The 19218-nt window shown below is 35.9% G+C and overlaps 1 protein-coding gene across 1 annotated transcript; it reads right to left on the reverse strand.

Moving 5' to 3' along the window:
• Nucleotides 1-8192: 8192 nt before the first annotated feature.
• Nucleotides 8193-19043, reverse strand: c18h3orf33 (c18h3orf33 homolog (H. sapiens)). The gene is made up of 5 exons (NM_001144796.1): nucleotides 18926-19043; nucleotides 18730-18789; nucleotides 14395-14548; nucleotides 10530-10690; nucleotides 8193-9446 (listed from the first exon to the last, which is right to left on the reverse strand). Exons 1-5 carry the CDS (start codon nucleotides 19025-19027, stop codon nucleotides 9174-9176), a joined length of 750 nt encoding a protein of 249 aa, NP_001138268.1. The 5' UTR covers nucleotides 19028-19043; the 3' UTR covers nucleotides 8193-9173.
• Nucleotides 19044-19218: the final 175 nt, after the last annotated feature.

Raw genomic sequence — 19218 nt, forward strand, 5'->3', positions numbered from 1 at the left:
AGCAGGCATGTATACTTAAAATTCAGCAACAGCATATTTGATCATTTTAAAAAACGGTAAATAATTTAACCTCACACATACTCTTTTTAACCAACTCTTGAATGCTGGCAAGTTTCATAAAAAGCTAGATTATAGGAAAAAAATTGCTTATATACATCAGATTTAGAATGATGATCAAAACAAACTTTTAGCAGTTAGAATTCATTCACATATACCTCGAATGTTAATCTGACGTTATTTAAGTTAGGGATGTGCCGATCTCTTTTTTTTCCTTAGGGTCTGAACCCAAGTCATTTGATTTTGAGTATCTACTGATAACGAAACCCGATCCGATACTTCTATAATACATAAAAAAAGAATAACAAAGAGCGAGGAAACAGAACCAGGATGTTCCTTGTTTTTTTTATTTTTTATTATTATATTCACAGTATTTTAACATTCAATAACTCTGTTAACAAACAGAGCACTTCTGTGAGGTTGAACAATCAAGTTATAAATAACATCAAATCTTCACTTTTAGAGTTTAGTTATATACTTTTTGGGAACCAGCAGTGTTTCCAATACAAACTCACAGCAATGCGGAACTTTTTTATTTATTAAGACGTAATTCATATTCATTTGTACAGTCTGATTCATACATTGCTCATACAACAAAGAGGGGAAGGTTTAGGAATGGGGTTTGGGAACACACCTCCTTTCAAAAGCCATATCTCTTTAAGTAATAATTTACACACATTAGAAAGTGTAAAGGATCCCAGGTTCAAACATTTTTGCAAGAAGATGTACAGTTTTTCAAGATTCAGTTTGATTAGATTTGACAGCTCATACACACTGAAACTTTTGCAACAGTTTCATATACCCAGAATAAGTAAAGGGATTACTATAAGGCACAAAACAAACAAAAAGACCTAATAATGTGGAATTTTAACTACACTATTCCTTTTAGGAAACTAAACTTGCCATTGATGAAGATCTTTATTTTGCCTACAGGTTGTAAAAAACTCTGTAATCTAGGTAAAGATAGCTTCCAGTAAGCCTATATCCAGTGTAGGGGAAAAGAGTAATATGTTACAATCTTAAATAACTTTAATTGTGTTAGTTACTCTTTTAAGTACAGCAATGTGAAAGTATGTGGTATGCTATATTCACGTTTTTGTACTTTTAAAGAAAAAGATTAAAATTGTAATATCACTTTTTTACCCAACACTGCATATATCCACAAAAGAATCCTCAAATCGTGTAATTACAGTATTTCTGTCATGCTGTCAATGTACCTATACTTTAAACTACACTTCTCTAATATAAGACAGGAAATAGATGGCACCTAAATTCAGCTTGATACATAAAATGCTGGTGGACCAAACTTTTTTACTTATTTCAATCTGTTTGGAAGGGGTGGCGCGGTGGCACAGTGGGTAGTGCTGTCGCCTCACAGCAAAAAGGTCACTGGTTTAAGCCTTGGCTGGGTCAGTTGGCATTTCTGTGTGCATGTTCTTCCTGCGTTGGTTTCTCTCACAAGTCCAAACACATGCGCTATAGGTGAATTGGGTAAGCTAAATTGTCCGTATATGTGTGTGAATGAGTGGGTTGCAGCTAGAAAGGCATCCGTTGTGTAAAACATATGCTGGATAAGTTGGCGGTTCATTCCGCTGTGGCGACTCCTGATTAATAAAGGGACTAAGCCGAAAAGAAAATAAATGAATGATAAATCTGCCTATATCAAAATTTCATTTAAAAAAAGAAAGCAAGTGTTAAAAACCAACAGTAAACGTTGCATAAGCCTAACGAATGCACTGAAACGTCCATGGCTATGGCTGATCTATACAGTAGGAGGGGCAGACATATTTACCATGACCCAGAACTAGTGACAGACACTGGGATCTGTTTCAAGGCTGCCGGGGACTAACTTGACTAAAGCCATAGTGAGGACACAAAGCATACAGTTAACAAGTCTTGTCTTCTGTTCTCGGATAATAAAGGCTAAATAATTAATCTGGTCTCCGCTTCCACACAGAGGCTTGTTTGCCGCCCCACGCTACACCCGAGTAGGGGAGCAAAATGATACGACGTGCCTGGAAAACACTGGAGTCATTTTACTCAGCGCGTTCCAATACACAGAAATATGCATACACTTTGAATAGGAGCTCTTTACAGTGACAAATGCAAGACTGTCTCAATTGCAAAGCCTAACCTTTCCCAAGTGTGTCTGACATTTATTGGAGTCTAATGTAATTCTCTGTGTGAAGGCATCTTATAAAGCCAGAGACAGGTCATGTATATGCACCTAATGTAGCGTCAGTGCATGAATATATAAGTAGGTAACGAGTTTGTTGATGAAGCCTTGCAAAGTGAAGTATCTTTCTTTAAATTTGCAAAGATCTGTCTGCACTTTCACTTTTCATAAACTCTTTTTGAGCGGAAACAGCTCTGTAGAGTTTTTCCAAAGAGATTAATTGGCTATGGGTTGAACATCAACAGTGTAATCTTGTAAAATCCTTGAGCTTTTTTTAATTTGTTGAGCTCCATTTTAAAGCTGGCAGATTTAAAATAGACCAAAGCACTCGGTCATTTTTGCTGCACATTTGTCTGGTGTAAATGGTTTTTGAAAATGTTGAACATGAGTAACAGTGAACATTGAAAGCTTGAGGAAACGGCACACGCCCAGATAAATTTACCAGCCCGCAAGAACACTATAGTGAAGTTCTGGCCAAAATGTGTTCTGACTTACACTAAACTTCCATGTAACATCAAGTAGTCAGTAAAATTTAAATAATGCTTCCCAGACTCTCTAAATCCTCTCAGGAAGGCCACCTGCATGTCGGCTTGTTTAAGTTGGGGTAAAGCTGGCTTTATATTTACACATTTGTTCAGTGACAACTTGTAACTTGCTCCATATTGTTTACCGTGGTGCTTTAAATAATCAGTCTGAAATCACATTTAAGTATGAAGTCAAAACAGCATTAGCACTATTTAACTAACCATGAAAAATGTTGTACTTTGAAAGTCTTTGGCTGCTAATATGATTTTACTATTTATAATTAGCAAAAAATACTTTTCTAAAATTATATTATTAGGGAGAAAGTCCAAATGTGTGAATATATCAATTTTACCTCAATCTTGTTTTAAGCCATCCTCTTTATATGTTATGTACAAATAAAGATGATATTTCAATCATCTTTCAAACTGTAAATTATGCAGACTACCACTAGTAAAATAAATGTTGTGTCATACATTGTATAGCTTGTCTCGCTCTCTCTTTCTATATATAAATATTTAATATCATCAATTTAATAACAATATTTCCCCTAGAAGCTTATTTTGTACTCAATATAATAAAACACTAAATCATTTATTCTGGGAGTGCACTTACTGTAAAGTGTTTTGGGTTGACTTTTCTAATTTCATAAAAAAAATTCTTATTTCCATACTTTTGTATTTCCCCAAAAACTGTATTCTTTGGTTACACTTTGAACTTAGATTGTGATAGTAAATTTATTTATTTTTTATTTTTTGGCTAAATATTATTTATTCATTCATTCAATCATTTTCTTTTCAGCTTAGTACTTTTATTTATCTGGGGTCGCCCCAGCGGAATGAACCACTAACTTATCCAGTACATTTTTTATCTTTGGACTGTGAGGGAAACCGGAGCACCCAGAGGGGGAAACCCAAATGGACGCAGAGAGAACATGAAAACTCCACACAGAAACGCCAGCTGACCCAGCCAAGGCTCGAACAAGCGACCTTCTTGCTGTGAGGCGACAACACTACCTACTGCACCATTGCTTCACCCTGGCTAAATTTTACATTCATAAATGTAAATTTTCAAAGAAACACCCTTACTTTTTATTTTCAGAAATGACTTTGGTTTATAAGTGAACTCCTTAAAATACTTTAACAGTTATAATGCATGTAAAACTCTTTCTTGGTGTAAATCATTCAAAATTATTTCATCTGCTGGAAATGATGGTTTGTTCTGTAGACTATTGAAAAAAAATATATAGCTTAAAGGGGCTAATAATTTTGCCCCTAAAATGGTGTTTAAAAAATGTAAAACTGCTTCTATTCTAGCCTAAATAAAACAAATAAGACTTTCTCCAGAAGAAAAACATATTATCAGACATGCTGTGAAAATGTCCTTGCTCTGTTAAGTACCATTTGGGAAATATTTAAAAAACAAGAAAAAAATGTGAAAAAGGGAAAATAATTCTGACTTAAACTGTGTGTGCATATATATATATATATATATATATATATATATATATATATATATATATATATATATATATATATATATATATATATAAGAATTGAAGAATTATTAGAATTAAAACTAATACTAAACCTAAAGCGTACAGACTGTCAGTAGTAGCTACAATAATGTGGTGTAATAGATTAAATATAATATATAGATAGACAGATGTAACTTTTTTCATGATAGCAGCATGAAAGTTCACTGACACATTTCATAATTGAGCAGAAATGTTAATCCTAAAAGAAAGAGGGAAAAAGTGAAACTACTTCGTCTGAGTATCGTTCATAACGTGCACCTGCTCTCAACAAAGAACAGAGACAAATCACTTACTTCAGTTCCTCTGACTCAAGAGTTTGCTTATAAATCCACTTTGTTTACAAAGTCAGCCTCGACACTTTTCATCATGTATGTGGGCTATTTTTCTCTACACACGCGACTCCAAGATTCTCCTTCCTTGTAAAGCAGTGTTTACTGTTTAACTCAACCGTAAGTGTCCGCTCTCATTCAAAACCTCCGGACTGGTAAGTGACCCGAGCAGAGAAGAGCAGCCGCAAAAACCAGGAGAGGACATTTAGGAACGGATTGACGGATGATGAACAAAACGCAGGGTATAATTAAACAGTTGATAGCTTATTCTTGAATTAGACCGTTTGTTCGTTTTCTTTGAGAATAATAGTAATTGATTCCTGAAATAATTTTAATGACATGTTTTTAATCCTAACATTTAAAAAATCTAATTATGTAGACTTTCATTTAAAAGCCAAGTTATATGTATAAATACAAATGATAGATAGATAGATAGATAGATAGATAGATAGATAGATAGATAGATAGATAGATAGATAGATAGATAGATAGATAGATAGATTTAAAAAAAGAAAAAAAACACAAAAGAAATTAAATATGAATAAATAAATTCTTGAAACAAATAAAACTTTGTAATAATAATGCATAACACATTTTAAAAAGGTAAAATAGACTACAGCCTAAAAAGTATTGCTTGTTGGGTTTGCTCTATTTTTGAACACACTAAATAATAGAATAACTTAAAATAACATCAATATTGTAACAATAACTAAAAAAACAGAAAAGTAGCGACATCAATTTAGGAGTTCAAAATTCTAAGCATAGAATTTGATACAGTGAGGAGAGAGAAGCTCGGTTCTCTCTCTCACTCTCTCTCCACGTGAACACACACACACATCTCTCACTCATCAGTCCTTCCACAGTTTCCACAGGTCTTGTCTGTGTTACTCCCAGTTCAAAGTCTACACTCAGACCCAATGCACCTTACAATTCAAACCGTCTGTCCAATAAGAGTCCAGCATCTCTGCCATAGTCGAAAGGGACATTTGCACAACAAAGGCCGAATGGAGGGGGCAGGAAACTTCCCTGGTCACTCCCCCACCCTTGTGCCCATTAGAGTAGATAGACTATTGCCACTGAGAACTGAGGCGAAAACAAAACCGCTGCACTCTCACTGTTGAGAAAACCCACGAGGGGGATGTTACTTAAGTTTGTTTAAAGACTAACAAGACTACACCTTCTCTGCAAGTTTGCTTGTTTACCCTTTGTCATTTTGGGGAAAATGAAAAAAAGTAAAAATAACTAATAATCTAAATTATTGCTTTTAAAAATGCATTGTCAGATCACCAACATGAGGCAGCATGGTGGTGCAGTGGGTAGCACGATCGCCTTACAGCAAGAAGGTCACTGGCCGTTGGCATTTCTGTGTGGAGAAGTTATCCGTGTGGGTTTGCTCCAGACGCTCCGGAAGTCCAAAGACATGCGGTATAAGTGAATTGGATAAGCTAAATTGTTTATAGTGTATGTGTTTGGAAGAGTGTGCATAGGTGTTCCCCAGTGTTGGGTTGTGGCTGGAAGGGCATTTGCGGCGTAAAACATTTGCTGGATAAGTTGGCGTTTTATTCCGCTGTGGCGACCCCTGATTAATAAAAGGAACTAAGCCGAAAAGAAAATGAATGAATGATACACTACACCCAATGTAGCTTATTCAATACACCTATAGTGCATGCCTTTGGACTGTGGGGGAAACCAGAGCACTTAGAGGAAACCCACATAAACACATGGAGAACATGTAACCTCCACACAGAAATTCCAACTGACCCAGTCGAAACCAACAACCTGTGGGGTGCTGTGAGGTGACAGTGCTAACCACTGAGCCAACCCTGTGTCGTCCACTGATAACATTTCAATTATATTTGGAAAATAAATACTTTGGAAAATATATATACTTTTTTATCCATCTAGACAATAAACAATTGTGAGTAAAACTCACGAGGCGGATTTATACTTCTGCATCAAGAGCACATGTATGCTCTGGTCCAGCCTGCATGTGGTTGCATGGCCGTTGCCATGGCCGTCGCTGATGCACACATCGCTGATGATCAAAACAATTTTACTACACAACGCAACAACGCATAGTGCAAGCTCTGTGATTGGTCAGCTTGGTAGTGCTGACTAGTCTGGGCGGGACCGAGAGCTGCGTGAACCCATTGGAGCGAGTGTTTACAAGTATCAGGTCCCATGAAGGAGGTCCAGATGGAAAGTTTTGTTTTTTGTGTACCTTATGATTAAAGCTGTTGCACATTTGCGTGTTTGAGCTACTTCTACATTAAGGTAGCGTTAAAAAAAAAAAAAACACCAGCGAAGAAACTTGATATAGAGGAACATAAAAACCTTACTGCCAGGGGTCCGTTTTTCGTACGTGGATTACTCAGTAAGCTGGATTTGGATATTGACGATTTGACATGATCCAGGATTGTTTCGTTCTTCAAAGCTGATCCGAGAGCTGTTGTCATAGCAACAGTTCTGCTAGGTCAAACCTGATCGGGAGCAGGTTCAATTCATATAAACAGGATTAGATCGGCTCAGTGCATGCAAAGATAATACAGAAAGTATGTTCGGAATTCTGATATTTTCTTACAGTAGTAGTTATATACACTTGGGAAAATGGTACATATTTTTAAACTATATATACAAAGTTATAGTCATTAATAAAATAAATTAAGTTATACATATTAATAAAACGTATGCAATCTGCACCCTCGAAATGAAAGTACAAAGACTGCCACCTGGTGGTGCAAAGAGAAAACTTATTGATATGAACTTTTTAGATCGCTTTAGTACAAATTGTTTATAATAGAAATGCACAATATGTGACTTTTTAAAAGCAATAATACATTTCAGCAGTCATAAACATGTTTTGATAGTTAATATGCTGGTGATTTGATGCTTCACAAAAGTTGCAGACGCCTTTACCAATATGAAAATGCTTTTGTAAACAACCAGTAATTCTTTACACCGATTAAAAAACTATAATAAAGAAAATCTTTTCTAAATGTGGAACTAAATACATTGATTTGCATTGTAATACATGATGAATACTCTTGACACATGACAGTGTAAAGCCTGCAGCTCACAACAAATGTTGAAGGTTATTGCGTGTCATATTTAACAAGCCGTTTACAGCTAATTTGATGTAATTTAGCTCACATGGATAATTGAATATTAATCAGATGATGTCATTACGCAGTTGTGCCGTCAGCCAATCGTTGCATTGCTGATCATGATTTCGAGGATCGATAGACCTGTCCTTCACAACAGACGCAGCGATCTCAGATCAGTTTATACAGACAGTCTAATCTGATTCGCGAACTTGTTTGAAGAACCAAATTAGCGAGAGATCAGTTATCAAGATGAAAAGATCCAGGATCTGCCAAATAATCTTAGATCATTTAAGCGAGGTACGAAGAACGGACCCCAGCTAGCATTTAAGAAGTGTTATTGCAGAGCAACACAAATAGAATGCAGAAGTATAAATGCATGACAACGCACAAGGCACAAGTATAAACCAGGCGTAACACACATTAAACTAAATTAAATAAATGTTGTAAGTTAAAAAAAGCAATTGTGATAAAATGTGCTTCAGTTATCTTTATTTTCCCTCATGAAATCGCAATAAAATCATGTGAAACAAATAAAATGTTTTTTTGGAATGCTGTGTTTTTTTACAGACAATGTAAGCAAACACAGAGTACATTTACACCACAGCAATGTACACAACTGGAAAAACTTTTCTCTTGTGTTTCTCCTCCCTAGTCACATAGATAGGTGAAAATGACTAAAACTATTAAGTTGGCTCTACTTAGTAGAGAAAAATAGCATCTGCATAGATTCTACAACGTTCTGAATACCAATTTACAATTCACATGCATGATGTAACATTTTTAATAATTAAATTATTTTTGCATTTTTGAGTTTTTTAGACCCCACATAATATTAGTTGAAAACAATGTTCTGAACTACAATAGTTATTGTATTCAAGCATTTCCCCCCTCTCGTAGTCTCTGTTGTGTGCTCTACAAGCACTATGGCTTTTAGGACCCTGAGAAATGCCCCCCTGATACACTTTGTCTTCAGACTGTGATGTTTCTATAGTAATGGGGATCTCCACAGGGGCATTGGTAGACCCCCACTGCCATGTCATCATGACAAAGCACTCCCCCATCTCCCCAGGGAAAGAGAAAACCGAGAGGTCTGTAGGATATGGATTTATGGGAGGAGGGCAGAGTACAAAGGCTTTCCGGTTGTCAGGAGTATGATGACAGGGTCCGACACTACAGGTGTAGGACAGCATGAATAACGTGATGGATTATAGAATGCTACAACCATTACAGCAGGGGTAAAGACAGTCTGTCTTCATGAGCAAGACACGAAGGGGAGATTCTTTACAAGTGTCAGTAAGCAGAATAACACATGGACATTTACATTCTCGGATGGACATGTTTAATCGTGCTCCCTCCCTTAATTCTTGAAATTATGTCTGAGATCAGTCTGATTTAAAGTAAATATTTAATAACATCAAACAAATCACCAACATGGAAAATGGAATGTTTCACTTTTCTTTAGTACCAGATCTCCATTTGAAGAGTTTCTTAAGTGAGACAAGCAGCATATTGTTCCTCAAGACATCAGTAAATCTCTCCCAGCGACTCTCTTCCTTCCAAAGGCCTTTTCCTTTTTTCTCAGCTTTGCTTTCAGCGCGAAGTAAGCGCTTATAGAGACTCCAGTAAATCTGAGAGTGAGGGTCCAGAACCACAAGAGGAGACGTCCTAGCCAAACCAAGCCTTAAAAGTTCCTCATTTACACAAGTGTTAAAGAGGGACCCCTAGAAAACACAGTCAGGGGGATTAAGTGGGTTAAATAGAGTTATTCATCTATTGCAAAAATTATTTTTTATAATAATCAAATTTAAATGATTACAAGTCTTACACGATATTATTTGGTTCCCCTTAATTTTTCAAATTTGATCAATTTTATTTTATGCCAAAAATCATTTGAATATTGAGAAAAGATCATGTTCCATAAAGATATATTATACTCACATAAATAAGTAAATATTATACTTGCCCATTTTTAAAAGTAATGTAAATCATTTTTGCCAAGCTTTCAATTATTTAATGGTAATTAAATTACAAATAATTACTTCAAACATTTATCAATTAAAATGCTAAAGATAAAAAAATATCTAAAGAGTTTATGTATGTATATATTTATGGATGTATGTATGTATGTATGGATGGATGGATGGATGGATGGATGGATGGATGGATGGATGGATGGATGGATGGATGGATGGATGGATGGATGGATGGATGGATGGATGGATGGATGGATGGATGGATGGATGGATGGATGGATGGATGGATGGATGGATGGATGGATAGATAGATAGATAGATAGATAGATAGATAGATAGATAGATAGATAGATAGATAGATAGATAGATAGATAGATAGATAGATAGATAGAATAAAAGTTTGAAAAAGGATGGATAAATGGATGGATGGATGGATGGATGGATGGATGGATGGATGGATGGATGGATGGATGGATGGATGGATGGATGGATGGATGGATGGATGGATGGATAGATAGATAGATAGATAGATAGATAGATAGATAGATAGATAGATAGATAGATAGATAGATAGATAGATAGATAGATAGATAGATAGATAGATAGAACAGTCTGAAAAAAATTTGCAAGTAAATGTAGTGCATCAGAAACATCTAGAGGAATCATGGGGTCTTCAAATATTGTTGTGGACAACGGAGGTCTGGCAGTTGTAAACGTAAAAAGTTGTAAACCTAAAGAATCCTTTTCCAATACTTCACAGCCTTACATTTGTCAAGCTAACGCTTCAACTGTGGCCTCTGACCCTGTGCTAATCTGGTATATCTCACCCACCTTGTTAACTGACACTAGGCAGTGAAGGGTCTCGTTCTGTCGAGCGATCAGTCGGAGCCAAACTGTCTCAGCGGGTCTCAGCTGTTGACCGATCCAGTGGTGCCCTTCAGAGGTCAACTCCACCCCAGCCAAACGCACATCCAGGAGGGCTTCAGTCTGACCTGCCGAAGTCAAGCCCAACGACCCTTTAAAACCTCTAGATCAACAAGACTCTTTTTCAAAGTGCTCTTTTATGATGGGAAAGTAGCTTACGGAGCCGACATTAAGCATTGAGGTTTTTTAACCAATGTAAAGAAAGGTCTGTTTTATGTGTTTAAAGAATAATTCAACCTGAAGCCATCATTGGTGTGAATGACGTTTTTTTTTCTGTCACACAGAGTATCTACAGTATGCACTGATTAGTCGGATAACCTATAGTTAGTTGTGATTGGTCGACTGTGTTCAGGGTGAGACAGGAAGAATTGATATCAAGAACACATCCGGGAAGTTTCACACGTCCTCTGTTCTGACGTTACACGAGAACACAAGGCCGCAAGGCCGCTGAAGAACGCATATTGAGAAACAGCCTCTATTTTCCTGGGTCTGAGCGTGCAACAATGGGCAGGGGGTTGAGTTCCTTAGCGATGTCACAATGGCACGGCTAAAGACTCGTTAACGCGGCGATTCATTGGAACCAGTATGAGTCGACTCTTTTATAGATGAATCAATAGTTTTAAACACGGCACACTTTCAGATGTAATCCTTAGCTGGAGATTTCACTTCACTTAGAGCTGTGGTACACATTGAATAGAAGGTCATTTTCAAAAACCCATAATAGGGGCTCTTAAAATAATAAATTCCAATCACTGACTTCTGGTGTCGGCGGATTGCAAGTTATGTGCGACTACCATATCAGACACATTAAAAAACATTATTCTGAATAAGATTATAATTTTACATCAAGCCAACTTGTTTTCTTGTTCATCACTACTTTCTGTGGAAAAGAAACGTTATGGTAAGTGGTTCCCAAAAGATACAACTACTTCTTGAGCTTCTGCTACATATGCATCTTATGTCATGTGTCACACACTGTATACATCAGTCGTGCATAATGCTGCCAGAAATCAATGACTGTAAAAATGTGAATTATTTTTGTTACCCTTTTCAAATCAATTTCAATTAATTTATATAGCAGTTTTTACACCACACACAGAACCAAAGTGCTGTGCAGAAAAAGGAATATAAAAAGTACCATAATACAAAAACACATCAATCCACTTTATAAGATGAGCATTAACCCCCTGGTGGCTTATGTGGTAGTTTTACGAAGGATTTATGCGCATTTAAAAGCTTCAAAATAAAAGCCATTATCCAACACCATTAAAGAGCATGGAAGAGTCAGGATAAACATTTTTAACCACTCTGACTGTGTTTGTTTGACAGAAAAAGTTAATTAAATGCACTACTGGTCAAAAGTTTGAGGTCAGTTTTTTCATGCACAGGACGTTTGGCCAGAGGTTTTTTAATTCTGCACTTTCGCCAATTGGTGAAGTTTTTTTCCTCGCAGCTGTCGCCACCAGCTTGCATGGTTCAGGATCTGTAGAGCTGCGCATCGATGGATTTGCTCTTAAGCATTTGGTCTCTCAGTAGTGATTATAAAACCACACTGAACTGAGCTGAACTTAACTGAACTTAAACTCTAAAAAACTAGACTGACACTATTTAAATTTACTATGATTTTCTATGTGAAGCTGCTTAGACACATCTACATTGTAAAAGCACTACAGAAATAAAGGTGAATTGAAATTTAAATGAACTGAATGTTTGATTATTCCGTTCATCAAGGTGGAATTTATTAAATGTAAGAAAGTTGTTAAATTTTTATTACAATTTTAAATATTTGCCTTCTTAATGTATGTAGAGTCAAATTATATTATTACTCCAGTCATTACGGCTTTTATTACCATTACCATTAATAATAATAATTATAATTATAATAATAATAATAATAATTATTATTATTATTATTAGGAGTGATTTCTTGAGGATCATGTGACTGAAAATTGGAGTATTAAAGCTGAAAATTCCTCTTTAAAATCAGTGAAATAAATGATTGAAAGAAATGTTATTAATTTTATAATGGAACAACATTTCACAATTGTGCAATTTGTACTTCTATTTTTAATTTAACAAATGCAGCCCTTTCCCAGTGATGGGTTGCAGCTGGAAGGGCATCTGCTGCGTAACACAGATGCTGGATAAGTTGGCGGTTAATTCAGCTGTGGCGACCCCAGATTAATAAAGGGACTAAGCCAAAAAGAAAATGAATAAATGAATGCAGCCTTGGTGTGTACAGTAGTGTATATAACAAGAATGACTTAAGAGTAAATTATGTAGTTTTTTTTATTTACATTTTTGAGTAAAATATTTCTTGTTCACCAATATGTGAACAAAACTAATAGGAAGGCCCATACTCAATCTGCACAAGCAGAAATCTTCACTTTTGAGCATCATTCAATCTATTCATTTAATCATGTGTACAAATATATATTTATTCAGATTTCATATTGATTTCAGTAGTAATATGCAAATGTATATGATTTATGTACAATACGTCTGTAAAGTAATATTTTCCGTCTATAAGTAGATATATTATTTGAGACTTTGTTTACCAAAGATGTGGTTCTAACTAGATATGCATAGCAGACCTTAAATAAAAAGTATTATTTCATGTGTTAAGTTACTATACTCTCAAAATCATTCCGCATAAATCCGAAGATTTTGAAATAGCAAAAAATGTCCACAGATTCTGTCTAGCACTGCTGATAGGTCATGACATTTCAGACTTACACAGACTTTTAAATGGTCTTGACCTTATAAAAAATTTTAAATAAATGTTATTGTAAAGAAGATAATTAAACCACATTAATAAGTAAATTAAACGAATTAATAAGTTAATAAATAAAAATTTCTTAAAACTTTTATTGACATATATTGTAAGTGATTGGATGGGTGTTGGCCCGACTGAGTAAAGCTTTACATGGACAGGAAAATTAAGACCCGTTTAAAATGATTTAAAATCTACAAAACAATATTTTAGTGGATTTAAGACTTTTTAAGTTATAAAATTGGTTTTTGAAAATTAAGACATTATAAGGCTTTTTAGGACCCCTGCAGATACCATGTATGCTAGAAGAATCAGTCTGTGGATGGTACAGGAGAAAGTTATATACGTCCATATGGTGTGAATCCCAAGAGACCAAGCTAAACATAGCCATCTGTGAATCACAATGACCCTGACACACATAATCTCGTTACAATGCAGATACTTGATCTATGATTGTATAGTGTTAAAAAAAAGTTACATTTAAATCACATCTAAACTCATTTTGAAGGCACGGCTGGTTCGTAATACAATTACTTTGATTGAATGGTTTGCTGAGATTCATTTGAAAAGACTTTAATAAAATCTTGTAAATTTGCAAATGTTGCTGCAAAACCAAAAGCAGTTTAATTTAACTGAAACCAGATGAATCTGCATTTTACAATGTTTGGAGCGTAACAACAGGACGACAAGAGAGAGAACTCTCTAATAAGTCAATGGGTTTCAATCCAAGTTCAAAGTCACTACGACGGCGAAAGAAAAACCCTTCTCCGCATTTTCTGACACAGCAGAAGCACAATTATGAAGAGTGATAAAAAGCTGTTTCTAAGAGATTTGTGCTTCTAAAGATGAAGACTTAATTGAGAGCAGCTGTTTAGATGTACACAGTGGTCCCTCTGACAGCTGTGAAATAAATGTACAGGCCCACCAGTAGGACATTTAATTAAAGTGTGCGGGGGTCTTTCTGAAGCACTGCACATGAGGGCTTGTGTGTGTTCTTACGTTTAGCAAGCAGGCGACTGAGTAAAGGGACAGAAATCGGAATGTGTTCCACTTCAAGCCCTTTTTCTGTGATATTTCTCAGTCGTCCTCTAATAATGATATTCCTCTCAATGAACCGTGCTGGAATATCAGTGCCGGAGCCGAATTTGGTCATCTGCAGAACAAAGAAAAGAAAACATGAGCCAAAAAAAAAAACAACAAAAAAACTGATAGGATATTAGGAGCCTCTGCTGGTGAATGTCACAACTTCACCATCATAAAGATGTAGTATATAAAAGAAGCCCTTACAATGCCAATTCTAAACATGACACAATGGGCTACATGCACAGCTAGTGTTTTTCAGCCAATGATGAACTCCGGTGAGATGTTATTGTGACTATTTTCTATTTCATAAGGTTCCTTTTACAGCATCATTGTTATCTAATTACAATGCATTCAGTTACATTAACTTCAGCATTCATTTAGTTGTTAAAACGTAAAAAGTAACGAAAGACCTTTTAAACTCCGTCATTAACAGTAGGCTAGTGCAAAAACACCACTGAAATTACTCGGGTGAAATTAATTTCCATTTTTAAAGGCATGGCATGGAAAAATCTAATTTAAGGCACACTTAAAATCGTATCTCAGCCAGGCAGTGATGGTCTCTGTTTTTTTAAAGAAATCAGATCTTAAACACAGCGATTTTGTATGAGATGACAATTTAGCAGAAGCCCTGGGGCTGGCTGACTGAAATTAAGTGTGTGCATATACCCCCTTAAATCAAGAATATGACTTTTGCTGATTCTATTTAACTTTATTTAATTGACAAACGTACAAAGAAAATATTTTCAATGTTTTCTGTGCGCAAATAGATTGTTTTTTATACAAAGAAGTTTAGATTTTAATGGCTGCAACCCACCCTAAATTGTTGGGACAGAGACATGTTTAACATTATGTCAGGTCAACTTTCCTTTTAACTACAAAATTAAATCATTTGATATCCTCCTATATTACCAGTTTACATTTATTTAAGACTTCTAAAGATTTCAAAACTGTCAAATTTGGATATTCTTTAACCTTTAAACTTTTATTTTGCTTCTGTGCCAAGTATTTTGGAGTGTGCTGCAGTCATCAAAATCAATGTCTGTTTACATTTACTAAATACATTTAGGTTTGCAGTGAAACAGCAGGGAAAAGTGTGTATATTTATTCTGTCAGGTTCTTAAATCTGCAATATTCTGCAATATCAAAACCTGTACAGCCTCCTCACCTGCTGTATTACTTAGGCCCCGTTTACACTAATGCGTTTTCGTTTTAAAACGCATAAGTTTTGCTACGGTTACGCCATCCTACCACACTACGCCGGGGTTTTCGAGCGCCGAAAACGGAGCGTTTTGAAAACGCTGGTGAGGCCGTTTTCATTCTAAAACGCTGCTGCTATGCTCAGTGTGGATGGGGGAAAACGGAGACATCTGAAAACGGAGGCGGGGCAGCAGACATTCGCCACTCTGATTGGGGATTTTCCGAAATATTAAGTAGCCTAAAGTTACACACAGTTCAGTCCTGCATCCTCTTCTTGCAAGTTCAGACTTTGCAAGTTTGATCAAGGCTGTAGTCTCCCCCTCCTTAATTTGATACGGAAAACAGACTTCCGAGGACAGGGGTAAATCTTCATAAGGGAACAGTGTACTTTATAACCTTATTCACATCATCCTGGCTACGTTGTTTCACTTTCTCAACAATAAAATGAAAACATAATTTAGGGAACTGCCTATTTTATTTTGATATTCGCAACTTAACAGACAGCAGAAATGTTGAGGCGTTGTGCTGCATATATGAGAATCATCTTCACTGTGTGGATATTTACAACAAAACGGAGCCTATAACAACTGCCTCCTTTCAATTTCAGTGAAAATACTAAACATACCCTCTCTTTTGCTGAATATCAGTTTTAATAATCGATAATGGGCATTATAAAAGTATAACATACAATAAATTTCTACATTATAGGAAATAAAGGCAAGCGATCAGTCAATATACAGAGGCTACATGGTTACAATAATCATTAACTTATCTTCGCACTCAGCCAAAACACGTTACCTGAGAACAAATAATAGATTCCAATGACCAACGTCAGGGAACATGTCGTTAGATGTAGACAACAAGATGAATGAAATATCACGTTTAATAAATATAGTGAGATTAGATCCAGCAGGAGATGCTTGAGCAGTCCGACAAGCAAAGCTCTTATCTGGGTAGATAGTGTGTGTGTGGTCAAGTGATGTGCGTTTCAGCGTTTTGGTGTGGACAGAGAGCTTCTCAGAAACGCTGGATAAAACGCTAATGTGGATGCGGATCGTTTTCATTCTAAAACGATGTTTTAAAACTAAGACGCACTAGTGTAAATGGGGCCTTAGTCCACAGAGTTACAGCAGATCAATAAACTTACTACATTTTGACAAATATTGCAGCTGGTGGACAACAATGTACCTTTGAGGATTTTTTTTAGGTGAGAATGTAGTTGTTTAGATTGCAACTATGCAGTTTATTTAAACGGATAGTGCGTATTTTAAAATATTTATAATTTAGGACACAGGTGTCAAACTCAGTTCCAAAAGGGCCGCAGCTCTGCATAGTTTAGTTCCAACCCTAATTAAACACACCTGATCAAACTAATTGAGTCCTTCAGGCTTGTTTGAAACCTACAGGTAAGTGTGTTGGAGCAGGGTTGGAACTAAACTGTGCAGGGCTTCGGCCCTCCAGGAATTGAGTTTGACACCCCTGATTTAGGAGATGCAGCGTATACTAAGCAGAGAAAAGACGGTTGTAGTTCTGCCACAAGATGGGGACAGAGACCACATAATAAGCCCTTAGAGGAGAAAACAGCATAATTTCAACCTACATTTGACCAAAACATTATAAAACTGGTAAATGACTTTCTAAGTTGATCTCTCTCTTGTATGTTGTAGTATTTACACCATAGTCTGGTAGTGTATCTGGTAGAGTTTGCTTTGGCTTTTTTGGGGTTAATTATTGCTAATGACGAAAGTAAATCCTGATACAAAAGAATTCTTAGACTCTCTGTGTTTGCTTTTCCTTTTATATACACAATTATGCCGTCGAACCCTACTGAAAAAACACCTTAGGCTAGTTCGCTGGTTTTAGCTGGTCGACCAGCCTGGTTTTAAATGGGTTTTGGCCATTTCCAGCCGGGTCTTAGCTGGTTAGGCTGGGAGATGACCAGCTAAGACAAGGCTGGAAATGCCTGGAAACTAAGCTGGAAATGGCCAAAACCCCTTTAAAACCAGACTGGTCGACCAGCTAAACCCAGCTTAGGGTGGATTAAGATTTTTATATTTTTATTTATTTATTTTTTTTCAGTAGGGAACAGTATAAATGCAATATTGCACTTGTAGCAGTGTGAAATGGCTGCATATCACAACTTGTTAATTGAGGTAAAGTTGGTTTATATTCGCACATTCGTTCATTTAGAAGTCTCTATATTGTTTTACCATGTTACTATGAATATTCAATCGGATTTAGCATGCAAGTATGACTTGAAAACAACATTAACACAGTTTATTTGGCTGTGAACAATGTTGTACTTTGATAGTCATTCACTGATAATATGATTTTGCAATTTAGTTTGCAAATAATACTTTTATTAAGGGGAAAGTCCGAATGTGCGAATATCACACTGCTACTCATATCAAACTGGAAATGGCGGTAACACTTTACAATAAGGTTCGTTAGTTAATGCATTTACTAACATGAACTAATCATGAACAACACACGTACAGAATTTATTAATCATAATTGAACATTTACCAATGCATTATAAACATGCAAGTCCATGCTTGTTAACATAATGCACCATGAGTTAACATGAACTAACAATGAACTACTGTATTTTAATTAACTAACGTTAAGTAACATGAACAAATACAGTAGTAAATGTATTGTTCATTGTTTGTTCATGTTAGTTAATGCATTAATTAACATTAACTAATGAACCTTATTGTAAAGTGTGACCGAAATGGCTATATTATATTATTTACAGTTACATGTTTAGCATATGGTTTTATCCAAAGCGACTTACAAGTAAGGATAAAAAAGCACTTTAAATGATCAAAGTAGATCAGTATATAAAACAATAAGTTAAAAACATTATAAAAGTAATACAGTGGTTGTCCAGACAGCCTAAACTACGGCCAACTTTGTGACAGCATTGTAAGAACCTTCTACAACCACTTAGAACCCCCAACATTGTTAAAAGGTCGCTACGTTGAGACCCATTGGTTTAGGCAACATTATTTGTTAGGATGCGCGCGCGCCCGTGTGTGTGTGTGCATGTACCAGTCTGATGCTCCTGGCTACTATGAGAAGCCCCGCGAGACCAATACATGTGCTGATGCTCTGTTGGCATAAGGACAACAAATACATAAAATAGCACAATATAACATTGCATGCACGAGTTTCTCGTTTAAAACATGAATCATACAGGCTGTTTATACAATTTATTGAAATGACACGCATGGTCGAGTCTACTTACCCGGACAACTGTTAAATGATCGTCAGCAAAGTTTGATAAAAGTGCAACAAAATTTTTGGAGGGTTTAGCATCGTCTGTATTATCTGCAGGAACTGACGGCATGTTGTTTACAGAGGGAAAAAAACTACAAAATGAAACTCCGCCCACTATAAACGGGTAGCAACTAGGACAAAACAGTTAAAACGCGTTTTAGTTTTACAAGCAAACCTTTTCTACATGCATATATTTGCTTAAAATAACCAAAGCACGTGTTCTGTGCGTTGTACAGAAGATTTGCCTTTATTTTAATTTAT

The sequence above is a fragment of the Danio rerio genome, chromosome 18, assembly GCF_049306965.1.
Source record: "Danio rerio strain Tuebingen ecotype United States chromosome 18, GRCz12tu, whole genome shotgun sequence".
Classification (NCBI taxonomy): Eukaryota; Metazoa; Chordata; class Actinopteri; order Cypriniformes; family Danionidae; genus Danio; species Danio rerio.